The sequence below is a fragment of the Plasmodium knowlesi genome (assembly GCF_000006355.2).
Source record: "Plasmodium knowlesi strain H genome assembly, chromosome: 1".
Classification (NCBI taxonomy): domain Eukaryota; phylum Apicomplexa; class Aconoidasida; order Haemosporida; family Plasmodiidae; genus Plasmodium; species Plasmodium knowlesi.
In genome coordinates, this window is record NC_011902.2 from 854,991 (window position 1) to 868,724 (window position 13,734).

Sequence of the window (13,734 nt, forward strand, 5' to 3'; positions counted from 1 at the left end):
TAAAATTTAATAGCACAAATATGGATAGCTTCGTCTTTTGAATGAAAGAGATTCTCGTCTTTACTTTTTGCGGAGGTGTCTGCTACATATGTTCACATTCTTTTACGGAGTGTACATTTTATAGACCATTGACACTTACTACAAATGGACATAAAGAAAGATACACATTCAAGAGTTGAATGAAGTACAATAAAATAAAGTTACGTAAAAAATAGAAAAATGAAAGCGGGGATAATGGCGCAGGAGGGTCGGCAGGCGGAAAAATTAAAAACGGGGGTGGGCACTTCGAAGTATTAACTATTCAACATGTACAATTGAAAGATGGAGTAAACAAATAAAAAGCGAATTATGTTTTGTATTTAGAGCTGGGAAAACAGAAAAAAAAATTATATGGAAGGATAGGGGGTGGAACAAATTTTTACCATGATGATCGGCAGAGCAGACAAAATACAAGTGTTATGGGAGGAGGAAGCCACGGGGCTCGCCTTATTTGTGGGTACATTTTCCTTTTGAATCTTTATCAGGAAGTTCTAATTAATATTTTTATTTGGAATGTGGTACAAGATACTCTGAATTTGTTTATTAGTCGTCCTTGTTCCTCATGGCACTTAATTTTTTTATATATTTTCTTGAGCGTCTCATTTTGTCTAATTTGCGCGCATAGTACAATACCAAAAGATCATATGCACCAATGGCCAAAGCAACGAACATAAAGGGCAGTAAATAAGATATGAAAAGAAGTACTATAGAGGTAAATGATCCTACGGACCCACTGAAGCCGGCAAAAAGGGGAAGTGAGGAGAATGTGCCAGAGAATTCCGTTATTACTATGAACACTATAAGTATGGAGGAAAGTATTCCAATCACAACAAGAGGGACAAACACTCTGTATTTGCTGAGAAAATAAAATAATTTTTCTGTCCCCTTTAATTTTCTAACGGAATAATTGTGTTTTTCCGCCTCCTTGATGTCCAAATAACGTCTAATTTCTGATTCGAGCTTGGCATCGATTTTGTTAAAAAACTTGCGTATAAAAGGCATATTCCTGTATATTTTCTGCTTTATACTATTAATTCTTCTACCATTTTTAGAATTGTTATAATATTCATGTTCCTCTATGGAATATTCATCTAACATGGGTAAATGTATTCCTGTTTTGGCCTTTGCCTTTGTCTGTTCATGTCCATTATTTTTGTACATTACATGGTAGAAATCTTCGCCAAAATTGTAGTTATGTTTGTCGACGTATCCACCTTTTTGTGAGTAAGTGTCTGTGGATATAGTATCCTCATAATCACCATGAAAATCTCTCCTTTCGGGAAAGAGACTTTCCATGGAACTGTCATAATTCGTTGATTTGTCATCATAATGATGACCATTATGATGATGTTGATGATGAGGATGATGACGACCATTATGGTGGAAGTAGTCATGGTCATTACCATGAATATCTCTCACATTTGTAAAAAGACTTTCCATAGAAGTGTCATAATTGGTGGACAAGTCATCAGAATAGTGGGGAAATCTGGTCTTCTGCATTTTGGTAAATAGACTTTCCATGGAATTGTCATAATTGGTTAATTTGTCAGAGTTCCCATTCTTATCAAATTTGGTCTTCTGCACTTTTGTAAATAGACTTTCCATAGAAGTAGCATCATTATCGTTTAATGTGCTTAATGCACTCACCTAAACAAAACAAAAATGTACATATATATATATATATAGAAAATATGAATATGTAAGGAATGGTCTAAGGGAAAGAGGGGCAAAGGGGGGGAAAGGTCTTCCTTCTCCCCCCCTTCAAAGCAGCTGAAGTTGACCCCCGAATCTGACTTTTACACCCCTGAAATCTTATTCCAACACCATACAATCCTATTATTATACACTGAAACCTTTACTCCTAAACCCGGAACCCGGAACCTTACTCCTATACACTGAACCCTAAACCCTGAACCCTAAAACCTGAACCCTGAACCCTAAACCCTAAATCCTAAACCCTAAACCCTGAACCCTAAACCCTGAACCCTAAACCCTAAACCCTAAACCCTAAACCCTGAACCCTGAACCCTAAACCCTAAACCCCTAAACCCTAAACCCTGAACCCTAAACCCTGAACCCTAAACCCTAAACCCTGAACCCTAAACCCTGAACCCTAAACCCTAAAACCTGAACCCTAAATCCTGAACCCTAAAGCCTAAACACTAAACCCATGAACCTAAAACCCAAAACCCTAAACCTTGAACCCTAAACCCAGAAACCATGAACCCCTGAACCCTAAACATCTAAACCCTGAATCCCAAAAAACCCTAAACCCTGAACCCTAAACCTGAAACACTTAACCATAAATTGTAAACCCTGAAACCTAAACCCTAAACCCTTAACCGAAAACCCTGAACCCTAAACCCTAAACCCTTAACCGAAAACCCTGAACCCTAAACCCTGAAGCCTAAAACCTAAACCCTTAACCCTAAACCCTTAACATTAAACCCTGAACCCTAAACCCTAAACCCTAAACCCTGAACCCTAAACCCAGAACCATAAACCCATAACCTAAACCCTGAACCCTAAACCCATAACCTAAACCCTGAAACCTGAAACTTAAACCCTGAAATTTAAACCCATGAACCCTAAACCCATGAACCCTGATCCCGGAACCAAGAACCCGGAACCCTAAACCCTGAACCCTAAACCCTGAACCCTAAAACCTGAACCCTAAACCCTGAACCCTAAAACCTGAAGCCTAAACCTAAACCCTAAACGCTGAACTCTAAAACCTCAACCCTAAATCCTGAACCCTAAAACCTGAAGCCTAAACCTAAACCCTAAACGCTGAACTCTAAAACCTCAACCCTAAACCTGAACCCTAAACCCTAAACCCTGAACCCTAAACCCTGAACCCTAAACCCTGAACCCTAAAATCTTAACCCTAAACCCTAAACCCTGAACCCTAAACCCTGAACCCTAAACCTAAACCCTAAACCCTGAACCCTAAACCCTAAACCCTAAAACCTAAACCCTAAACCCTAAACCCTGAACCCTAAACCCTAAAACCTGAACCCTAAACCCTGAACCCTAAACCCTGAACCCTAAACCCATGAATCCTAAACCCATGAACCTTAAACCCATGAACCCTAAACCCATGAACCCTGATCCCGGAACCAAGAACCCGGAACCCTAAACCCTGAACCCTAAACCCTGAACCCTAAAACCTGAACCCTAAACCCTGAACCCTAAAACCTGAAGCCTAAACCTAAACCCTAAACGCTGAACTCTAAAACCTCAACCCTAAATCCTGAACCCTAAAACCTGAACCCTAAACCCTAAACGCTGAAACCCTGAACCCTAAACCCTGAACCCTAAACCCTGAACTCTAAACCCTTAACCATAGAACGCCTAAACCCTTAACCCGAAAATGTATATCTATGTTATTTAAAAGAAAAAACAAAAAAAAATATTATATGAAGGAAGAAAAGGATAGAAGAGAAAAAGGAAGAAGAAGAAAGAAAAGGAAAAAAATGAATAAAATGAAGATAAGAAAATAAATGGAAAGTAGAGGAGAGGAAGGAAAGAAGAAAAGGAAAAAGAAAAAAGGGGGGAAATATGAATATAAAGGTTTAAAGGAAAAAAAGAGAAAAAAAGAAGGATATTCATAAAGAGTAACAGAGGTAGGTTAGAAGGAAGAAAAAAAAAAATAAAAGAGGATTTAAAGAAGAGGGGGAAAGGATAATAGAAGGAAAAGGGAAAAAAAAAAAAAATATATATGGAAGGTATAAAGGAAAGAAAGAAAAATCTTTAAGGGAAATATAGAAAAAAAATTTAAGGGGAAAAAAAAAAAAGATTTTTAATGGGAGAAAAAAACAGAAGAAGGTTTAAAGAGAGAAAAAAAGAAGAAGAATGGTTATTACTCTTCTTTCTGAGTAAGTGAAGGAAAGAAAGGAAAGAGAAGAAAGAAAAAAAATAGAAAGAGGTACGAAGGAAAGGAAAAGGAAAAAAAAAATAAAGACAAGGAAAGAGAAGGAAAAAAAGAAAAATAATGAAGAGCTTTGAAGGAAGGAAAGATGAAAAGAAGAATGAAAGAAAAAGAAAAGAAAACTACAGATGATTTAATTCTACATTTCGGATGGGAACATTTTTGTTTCAAGGAAGGGTAATATTCCTTGAAGGAATATACCTCCTCCTCCTTCTTTTAGACGCCCTGTCCCACTTTCGCCTTTCTTCCGTATTAACGTTCTCCTTTTACACAGACATAGAGAAATAGGTAAACGGACGTGGGGGGTGGGGACGAGTGATAGAGCGAACGAATGGAAGGAAATGTAATATATGACACCCTACTTTCCTGATATATACTTTTTTATAAAAAGTAACGAAATCACATTTCAGTTGTCTAGTCAATGAATGGGAAAAATGGCGCCGTCCAAGACGACGACGAAGAATACGTTTGACGCATTGTGGAAAGAATGGTTAAAAGGGAAAAGACGTGGGAAGCAGAGTGCAGATTCAGTGGAGGTAAGACCATATAACATAAACTACATGTCATGTATAGTGATATGTTGTTCTATATGTGTGTGTAGAATTCAGTTTGTGTCCTTGTTCATAGCGATAATGAGCACATAATATGCACGACATATGTACATATATATATATATATAACGATCTAATTTACAGAGAGAATTAGGTTCCACAATAGTCAAATGGGTGAGAGGACTTGTTCCAGCAATGAACAGTATGGAGAATGAATTGGCGGCTCAAACAGTGTGCACAGATATAGGAGGGTCGGAGGATGAAAAGGTATGTAAGTTCATTGTGAGAAATTTGTTGGAAATAGAAAAAATCAGGAAAAAGGATTGCGTACGAAGAGGGAAAATTGAAGGAAGGATGAAGGGGTATATTCAATGCACAATGTTGAACTTATGGTCTGCTATGTACCGAAGTCATCATTGTAATAAGAAGAATGTTGTAGATAGCGCATACAACAAAGTGAAGAGCACGATCCAAGGACCCAGTAGTGCTGTTGGGTGTGGAGAATGTAAATTTGAACAATTAGAACCTATGAGAGTAGTAGGGGAATTCGATATGCTGATTATTATTTTAGCACTTTTGAATGCGGATTCGCAAGTTATGAAGCTAATAAGGGAAAAGCAGGAATTGCAGGCTGGGGGGAATTGTAATGATGAAGAAGAGGTTCTAACCAAATTACGTCTCCCAGGTCATAGTGGCACAGATCCACGGGAGGGACGCAGTGCGGTTGGGGATAACGTGCTAAGGGACTTAGTGAACAAGTGGACGGAGAGGAATAGTGGAGCAATGCACGGACAGCTAAATGTAATAATGAAAAAAATATATACAGCCTAAATGGACGGGCATATATCTATATATATATATATATATATATATATATGTGTTTTTCCATGGTTATTTATTTTATAGGAAGGAATAAAGGAGAATCTGCAGAAAATATTTAAGAACCTTAAGGACACATTAAATATGGAAGAAGGAATTCATAGTACCCTGTGTGCCTATTATGGAGGAGAAGGACGGGGAAGTGGGAAGGTTCCTTGGGGTGGACCAGAGAAGGAATTTTGTAAAGCTGTCTTGAAAGTGTTGTTGTACACGAATGGCTTAACACACAGATTTGACATAAGACAGGGTGTTCAGAAGGAGGATAGCGTAGCTGCTTATTTAAGGTGTATAGTGGGAAGGGTAGTCCTTACGGAATTATATGGTGGCCATTGTTTGTTTAATAAGCACATAGAGTATATGCATAGAATGGTTCAACCCTTCGTGGACATCCATGGGCCAGATATGAAAGATCAATTATGCTCTAATTTCGACTTGGACAAGTCTATATTAGGTGGGCAACTACTTTGGGATACAGTAAGAAAATGGGTGGATGATATAAAAACGAAGACAGGGAAAGATGGAATACTGAAGTATTCATGGTTAATGAACAATTTGAACAAGTGTCCTGATGGAAGTTCAGTAAATGCAGGTACGATAGGGAGGGATGTTAGGAGAGGTGCTGTTCCAGGGCTAGGGGCGGAAGATATGGACTTGATTAATGAATTACAGAGAATGAAGGAGAAGAATTATTATATATCACAGGGAGGTGCGATAGAGGTAGTGGAGAAGGTGAAGAACTTAACGGAAGAGGATGAAATAAAGAAAGAGCTGAAGGAAAAAATTGAAGAACAGAAAGAAAAGGAACACGGAAAGAATCAGTCTACGGTTCTTCCCGCTTCCCAAGGTGTACCAAGCACTGCAAATGGACAAAGTCAAGTAAATCCAGCAGCACCACCTTCCAATCCGGCATCAGCCATTCCATCAGGCACTCAAGTAGTTCAACCTCCCCCTCCTCGAGCACCTACGTGGACGGATATTTATGAGAAGGCGAAAGATATAGTTTCGTCCAAAGTGCCCTCAATTATAGAGAAGGTAAAATCTTCCATCCCCATGAACACTTATTCCTTCCTTCCTTCCGCCCTTAATTCCCTTTCTAATTCAATTTCCTCATCTGTACAAACATTTGTAGAATATACTCAATCCACTCTTCAACCACCCGCATCAACTGTATCCAGCAACTCCAGTCTCCCCACTTCTCATGTTAATACTGGTAGTGTTACCTCACAAGGTGGTCCTCCTGCTATTCCTGGACAAGCTGGTGTTGCTGGTGCTGGTACTCCAGCAGCAGCAGCTGCAGCTACAGCTGTTCCAGCAACGAAAGCAAAATCATCAACTAAAGCAGGACCAAAGGGAAGAATTCGTCCAACGTCCCCTCCCCCCGGACGGAAGGGAGAGGGGTGGATGGAAGGGTTTCCATCCGACTCGATTCATCCTTATCTTCCTTTAGTTCCTTCTATCCTTGGAATTATCACCATAACTTATTTCCTTTGGAAGGTAAGAGAAAAGAAAACGAAAAGAAAAGGAAAAGAAGCGTAGAAAAGAATGAGTTGGAAAAAAAAGGAAAAGAAAGGCAATAAAAGAGAAGGAAAAAAAGAGAAAAAATGAAAAGGAAAGGAATAAAAGAGAAAGAATGAAAAGGAAAGAATAAAAGAGAAAAAATGAAAAGGAAAGAATAAAAGAGAAAAAATGAGAGAAAGATGTATAAAAAAAAAAAGATGAATAAAGCAGTACGCGAATTGTACTATTTTCGATTTAGGGGTGTATGTGTAAGATCCGGCATTTTTAGGCGTGTAAGGTTCCAGGTTATAAGAATAACAATTATGACCTGTTATTTAGATGTTTTGGGGGGAAGATTCTTTTTTTTTTTAACGCCCAAAAAAAAAAAATAAAAAAATAAAAGAAAGGAAAAAAAAAAAAAAAAAAAAGAAGAAGAAGAAAAAATATATCACTCCACAATCTTCAGGGAAAATATTCTCTCTTTTTTTTTTTCTCTTTTCGTAGTATTTTGGCCAACTGGGTAAAATAAGACGTTTCAGAAGATCTCCTCCTGAAATTCCTGGTCCATCAGTACAGGAACAAGTCCTCGATCATGTGCAGCAAGATAGTTCACATGAATATCAATTGGTGAAGGAACGAAAACCTCGTTCTGCTCCAACGAGAACGAAACGTTCTGGTCGCGTGAATCGTCGAACGATTATTGAAATTCATTTTGAAGTGTTGGACGAATGTCAAAAAGGGGACACACAATTGAACCAGAAGGATTTTCTGGAACTTTTGGTTCAAGAGTTCATGGGATCGGAATTTATGGAAGAAGAAGAACAGGTTCCTAAGGAAGACGTTCTTATGGAAGGGGTTCCAATGGAAAGTATTCCTTTGGAGCAGGTTCCAATGGAACGTGTTCCAAGTTTAGGTTCCGTGTTTATGGTTTAGGGTTCAGTGTTTAGGGTTTAAGGTTTAGGGTTCACAGTTTTAGGTTTAGGTTTAGGGGTTTAGTGTTCACGGTTAAGGGTTTATGGTCTCAGGTTCACGGTTCAGGTTTTAGGTTTTAGGGTTGACGGTTTAGATTTTATGGTTTCAGCGTTTAGGGTTTAGTGTTCACGGTTCAGGGTATATTGTTTAAGATGAAGGATATTGGTTTCATACCCCTTTTTGTCCTTTTTATTTTTTTTTTTTTCCTTTTTATATTTTCTTGAAAAAAAAAAAAAGAAAAAAAAGAAGATTCTTTCTTCCACATTTATTACTTATTTTGTTTGCAAAAAATTTTTTTTTTTTTTCTGGTGAAAGGACACCTTTTCTTTATAGGAAAAAAAAAAAAAAAAAACATTCTTCTTTCTTTTTTTTATGAACACACATTCTTTCTTTTCTCCCTTTTTTTTTTTAAATTTTTTTTTCTTTCTTTATTTCTTTTTTTCCTTAAATTATGTTTCCATCTTTGCGAAAAGTTGCCCCGAATAGGTGTTATATCTTGTTCCCGTAAAAAAATGTATGGGACATCCGCGCGCGAGCGCTCGCGCCCCCCACGCGGAACACTATATTACGATTTCCGCGCAAAAAAGTGTGGAAGAACGATAAAAATTTTCATAATTAGAACTTTAAAAAATAAAAAATAAAATAAAATAAAAAAAGAAAAAAAAAAAAAAATGTACATTGTGTTCATAATATTTTTCGTGTAAAAAAAAAATATAATGGTTCCATATAATCATAAAAACCATGTCTATACAATAATCATTATAAGATGTTCCTAAAACAATTACGAAAAATGTGATGATTCATGCTAAAAAATTACATACACAAAAAAAAAAAAAAAAAAAAAAAAAATTCATGATTTAATTTTTTTGCAATGGGAAATTTTCTTTATTTCGCATGAGATAAGAGTTGAATTTCTTCCTTCCCGACCTTCTTAACGTTACACATATGGGATGAATAAATTTTCTTCGGTACAACTTGAACCCTGAACCCTAAAACCCTGAAATGTGAAGACTAAACCGTGAAACATAAACCGCTAAACCTATACTCTACGAACATTAAACCTGAACCCTAATCCTAACTTTACCTTAACACTAAACCCTGATCCTACATTCACCCTAACCATAAACCTTGATCCTATTTTCACCTTAATCCTGAACCCTTATCCTACTATCACCTTAACCCGGAACCCACTTTTATCCTTAACCCGGAACCCACTTTTATCCTTAACCCGGAACCCACTTTTATCCTTAACCCGGAACCCACTTTTATCCTTAACCCGGAACCCACTTTTATCCTTAACCCGGAACCCACTTTTATCCTTAACCCGGAACCCACTTTTATCCTTAACCCGGAACCCACTTTTATCCTTAACCCGGAACCCACTTTTATCCTTAACCCGGAACCCACTTTTATCCTTAACCCGGAACCCACTTTTATCCTTAACCCGGAACCCACTTTTATCCTTAACCCGGAACCAACTTTTACCCTTAACCCGGAACTTACCTTATTTTTAACCCTGAACCCTAAACCCTGAACCCTAAACCCTGAACCCTAAACCCGGAACCTACTTTACCCTTAACCAGGAATGAACTTTACCCTTAACCCGGAACCCACTTTTACCCTTAACCCGGAACCCACTTTTACCCTTAACCCGGAACCCACTTTTACCCTTAACCCGGAACCCACTTTTATGCTTAACCCGGAACCCATTTTTATCCTTAACCCGGAACCAACTTTACTTTTAACCCGGAACCAACTTTACTTTTAACCCGGAACCAACTTTACTTTTAACCCGGAACCAACTTTACTTTTAACCCGGAACCCACTTTTATCCTTAACCCGGAACCTACTTTCTTCATAACCCGGAACCGACTTTTACCCTTAACCCGGAACTAACTTTACTTTTAACCCGGAACCAACTTTACTTTTAACCCGGAACCAACTTTACTTTTAACCCGGAACTAACTTCACATTTAACCCGGAACTAACTTCACATTTAACCCGGAACCAACTTTACTTTTAACCCGGAACCCACTTTTACCCTTAACCCAGAACCCACTTTTATCCTTAACCCAGAACCCACTATTATCCTTAACCTGGAACCCACTTATACCTTTAACCCGGAAACCACTTTAATCCTTAACCCGGAACCTACGTCATCGTTAACCCGGAACCTACGTCATCCTTAACCCGGAACCAACTTTTATCCTTAACCCGGAACCTACCTTATCCTTATCCCGGAACCCACTTTTACCCTTAACCCGGAACCCACCTTACCCCTGAACCCGGAACCTACCTATACTTAACGCGGAACCAACCTTACTCTTAACCCGGAACCTACCTTACGCTTAACCCGGAACCTACCTTACGCTTAACCCGGAACCCACCTTATCCTTAACCCGCAACCAAATTTATTTTTAACCCGGGACGTTGAACCCAGCCATTTCCGCATATTCGCGTTATTCTGTGTACATTCTTGGTGTAATGTGTATGTGAACTTTGATAAAGTTGTTTGTGCCTACACGTATGTAAACACAATTTTTCCTTGTGCGGGATAAGTGTGTGTTTTTCCTTTATATTTTGCGACCTTTTGCAACTATAATATATTTCATCATCCACCGTCTTTTTTTTTTTTCTTTTTTTTTTTTTTTCTCGTGTGCGCGGCTAGGACACATCACAATATGAGCGCGCGCTTATCTTCCTGCTTTCCGCAAAAAAAAAAAAAAAAAGAAAAAGGGATAAAAAATAGTTTTTCGCAAGCGAAAAAAAAGAAAAAAGAAAAAATATTTTTCGCAGACGGAAAAAGAAAAAACGAATAAAAAATATTTTTCGCAAGCGGAAAAAAAAAAAAGAAAAGAATGTGTGTTCTTAAAAAAAAAAAGAAGAATGCTTTTTTTTTTTTTTTTTTTGTATAAACAAAAGGTGTCGTTTCACCAAAAAAAAAAAAATAAAATAATAAAAAAAGTTGCGAACAAAATAAGAAATAAATGTGGAAGAAAGAATCTTCTTTTTCTTCTTTTTTTTTTTTTTTTTTTGCTTTTTTTAAAGAACAAATAAAAAGGAAAAAAAAAAAAATAAAAAGGACAAAAAGGGGTATGAAACCAATATCCTTCATCTTAAACAATAAACCCTGAACCGTGAACACTAAACCCTAAACGCTAAAACCATAAAAACTAAACCGTCAACCCTAGAACCTAAACCCTGAACCGTGAACCTGAGACCATAAACCCTTAACCGTGAACACTAAACCCCTAAACCTAAACCATAAACCCGGAACCTAAATGTGGGACACGTTCCATTGGAACCTCTTCAACGGGAACTTGTTCCAAAGGAACACCTTCCATAAGAACTTCTTCCATAGGAACATGTTCTTCTTCCATAAATTCCGATCCCATGAACTCTTGAACCAAAAGTTCCATAAAATCCTTCTGGTTCAATTGTGTGTCCCCTTTTTGACATTCGTCCAACACTTCAAAATGAATTTCAATAATCGTGCGACGATTCACGGGACCAGAACGTTTCGTTCTCGTTGGAGCAGAACGAGGTTTTCGTTCCTTCACCAATCGATATTCATGTGGACCAGCTTCTTCCACATGATCGAGGACTTGTTCCTGTACTGATGGACCAGGAATTTCAGCAGGAGATCTTCGGAAACGTGGTCCTCCTTTACCAAGAGGACCAAAATACTACAAAAAAAAAAAAAAAAAAAAAAAAGGGCGAATATTTTTGTTAAGAAGATTGTGAAATGTTCTTTTTACACATTTAATTTTATTTTTTTTAACCATTAAAAAAATTTTTTTTTCTCCTTTTAACAATTAAAAAAAATTTTTTTTTCCTTTTAACCATTAAAAAAAATTTTTTCTTTTCTTTTAACCATTAAAAAAATTTTTTTTTTTTCCTTTTAACCATTAAAAAAATTTTTTTTTCCTTTTAACCATTAAAAAAATTTTTTTTTCCTTTTAACAATTCATTTTGTCCATTAAATTTTTTTTTTTTAACCATTAAAAAAATTTTTCTTTTTTTTTTTTTTATTAATTTTTTTTTTTTTTTTTTTTTAATCTTACCTTCCAAAGGTAATAAGCCATAGCAGAAAGGCCAATAGAGACAGGAGCCAAAGGAAGAAAAGGGGTAAGGAGATCCGTAAGAAGGATGGGACAGACTGTATTCTCTAATGTTTGTTGCAAATGGGTTTGTTTCGTTAGATCGTCTTCGAACATTGGTTTCACTTTTTCCTGTACTTTCTCAGAGCCAATGGAGCAATTATCATAATCGTTTTCGTCCCATTTGCATTCAAAACAAGAATTAGGACCATTCTTGTCGCATTGGGATGGTGCATTCATAATGGCATTACTTTTGCCAAAAGCATATTCTATGCCCTCCTTTATGCTACAATGGGGATGTACCCAACTATTTCCTTTTCTCTTCTCTTCTGCCATTTTTTTCAATTGTTTTGCGTATTCTTTAAGAAATAAACAACCCATCGTTTGTCCAAACGATGGGCCATTAACACGGCCGTCAACACGGGCGTTAACACGGCCATTATCATGAGTATAAATGTGCTGCAGTCCTGCAGCAAAAAGTAAACAAGCTGCTTTATTTGTTTTGCTTTCTTTATGGCCAAGTTTATACCATTTAGCGTCGTTATTGCAATATTTGGCAAGGTCCCCTTCAGTCTGTTCCTTCGTCATATGTTTTATAAGTTCAGTTAATTCATTCGTGGCGTCTTCTTCGATGTTTTCCTGATCATAAAGGAAGAAGGGAAGAAGGGGGAAAAAAAAAATATATGTATATGTATACACATATGTATACACATATGTGTATACATATACATATACATATATATATACATATATACATATATATATACATATACATGTACATATATATACATATACATATACATATATACATATATGTATACATATACACATACATATGTATATGTATATATATGTAAAGATGTATACTGCCTTTACCCAAGATGGTTCTATTCCATTTGGAAGTGTTTGTCCATTTTTGGCTCGGTAGTGTTGCTTGATTGCACATTGGACTTGAGTACAAAAAGTTTTTATTTCATTTATTTTATCAAGTGTTTTTTCCTTGTTGTTGGGGTTGGTTTCGTCGTTTTTTTCGAGCAATGAATCCAATTTAGGCTTTACTTTGTCATTCTGATTTTTGCCAATTTGACAGTTACCAAAAGTGCTACTGTCTTGCCTCTTGCATTCAAAACAAAAATTAGGACCCTGAGTGGTGCATGAATTTCCACTATTCTTAGTGGCATTACTATTCTTAAAGGCGTGTTCTATTGCGTCTTTCAATTTTTCATTATCTAAGGGACATTGATCCGTTGCTTTGTTTATTAATTGATCAGCATAAAGATTAAGTGCTGCGCACATCATAGTTTGTTTAAGTGGTCCATCACCGTTGTTGTCCTTAAGTTTAGAAATATGGTCTAAACCTGAAGCAAAAAGCTTACAAGCTTTTTGCTTTGCAGTTATTTCTCCTTTTGTGTCGGTCGACGACGAACCGACGTCATTGCAGTATTTGTCAAATTCATTTTGTTTCCAATTCTCATGATTCGTAATATTTTTTAGGAGGTTTGTTAATTCGCTCTCAACAACTTTGTTTATTTCAGCCTAAACATAAAATAAAAGAAGAAAGAGATAAAAAAGAAAAATATATGTATATGTATACACATATGTATACACATATGTATACACATATGTGTATACATATATATATATATATATATATATATATATATATATACATACATATATACATATATACATATATATACATATACATATGTATGTGTGTATATATATGTCCTTTCCCTTTTTTTTTTTTTTTTTTTTTTTTTGT

General features: G+C 36.6%; 3 protein-coding genes across 3 annotated transcripts in view; 1 reads left to right on the top strand and 2 right to left on the bottom strand.

Annotated features, from left to right (window-relative positions):
- Positions 1-582: 582 nt before the first annotated feature.
- PKNH_0118400 (uncharacterized protein) lies at positions 583-1,644 on the bottom strand (the record flags this gene model as incomplete). Its single annotated transcript, XM_002257636.2, has 1 exon — positions 583-1,644. One exon carries the CDS (start codon positions 1,642-1,644, stop codon positions 583-585), a length of 1,062 nt encoding a protein of 353 aa, XP_002257672.2.
- A 2,760-nt stretch (positions 1,645-4,404) lies between these two features.
- PKNH_0118500 (SICAvar, type II) lies at positions 4,405-7,830 on the top strand (the record flags this gene model as incomplete). The annotated part of the gene is made up of 4 exons (XM_002257637.1): positions 4,405-4,506; positions 4,666-5,322; positions 5,428-6,894; positions 7,402-7,830. 4 exons carry the CDS (start codon positions 4,405-4,407, stop codon positions 7,828-7,830), a joined length of 2,655 nt encoding a protein of 884 aa, XP_002257673.1.
- A 3,296-nt stretch (positions 7,831-11,126) lies between these two features.
- Positions 11,127-13,734, bottom strand: part of PKNH_0118600 (SICAvar, type I (fragment)) — a gene marked incomplete at both ends in the record, with an annotated part of 14,175 nt that continues 11,567 nt past the window's right edge. Inside the window, 3 exons of the mRNA XM_039113771.1 lie at positions 11,127-11,555; positions 11,934-12,608; positions 12,846-13,505. Of these exons, the coding sequence (XP_038969390.1) occupies positions 11,127-11,555; positions 11,934-12,608; positions 12,846-13,505 (1,764 nt within the window). The remainder of the gene's footprint in view (positions 11,556-11,933; positions 12,609-12,845; positions 13,506-13,734) is intronic.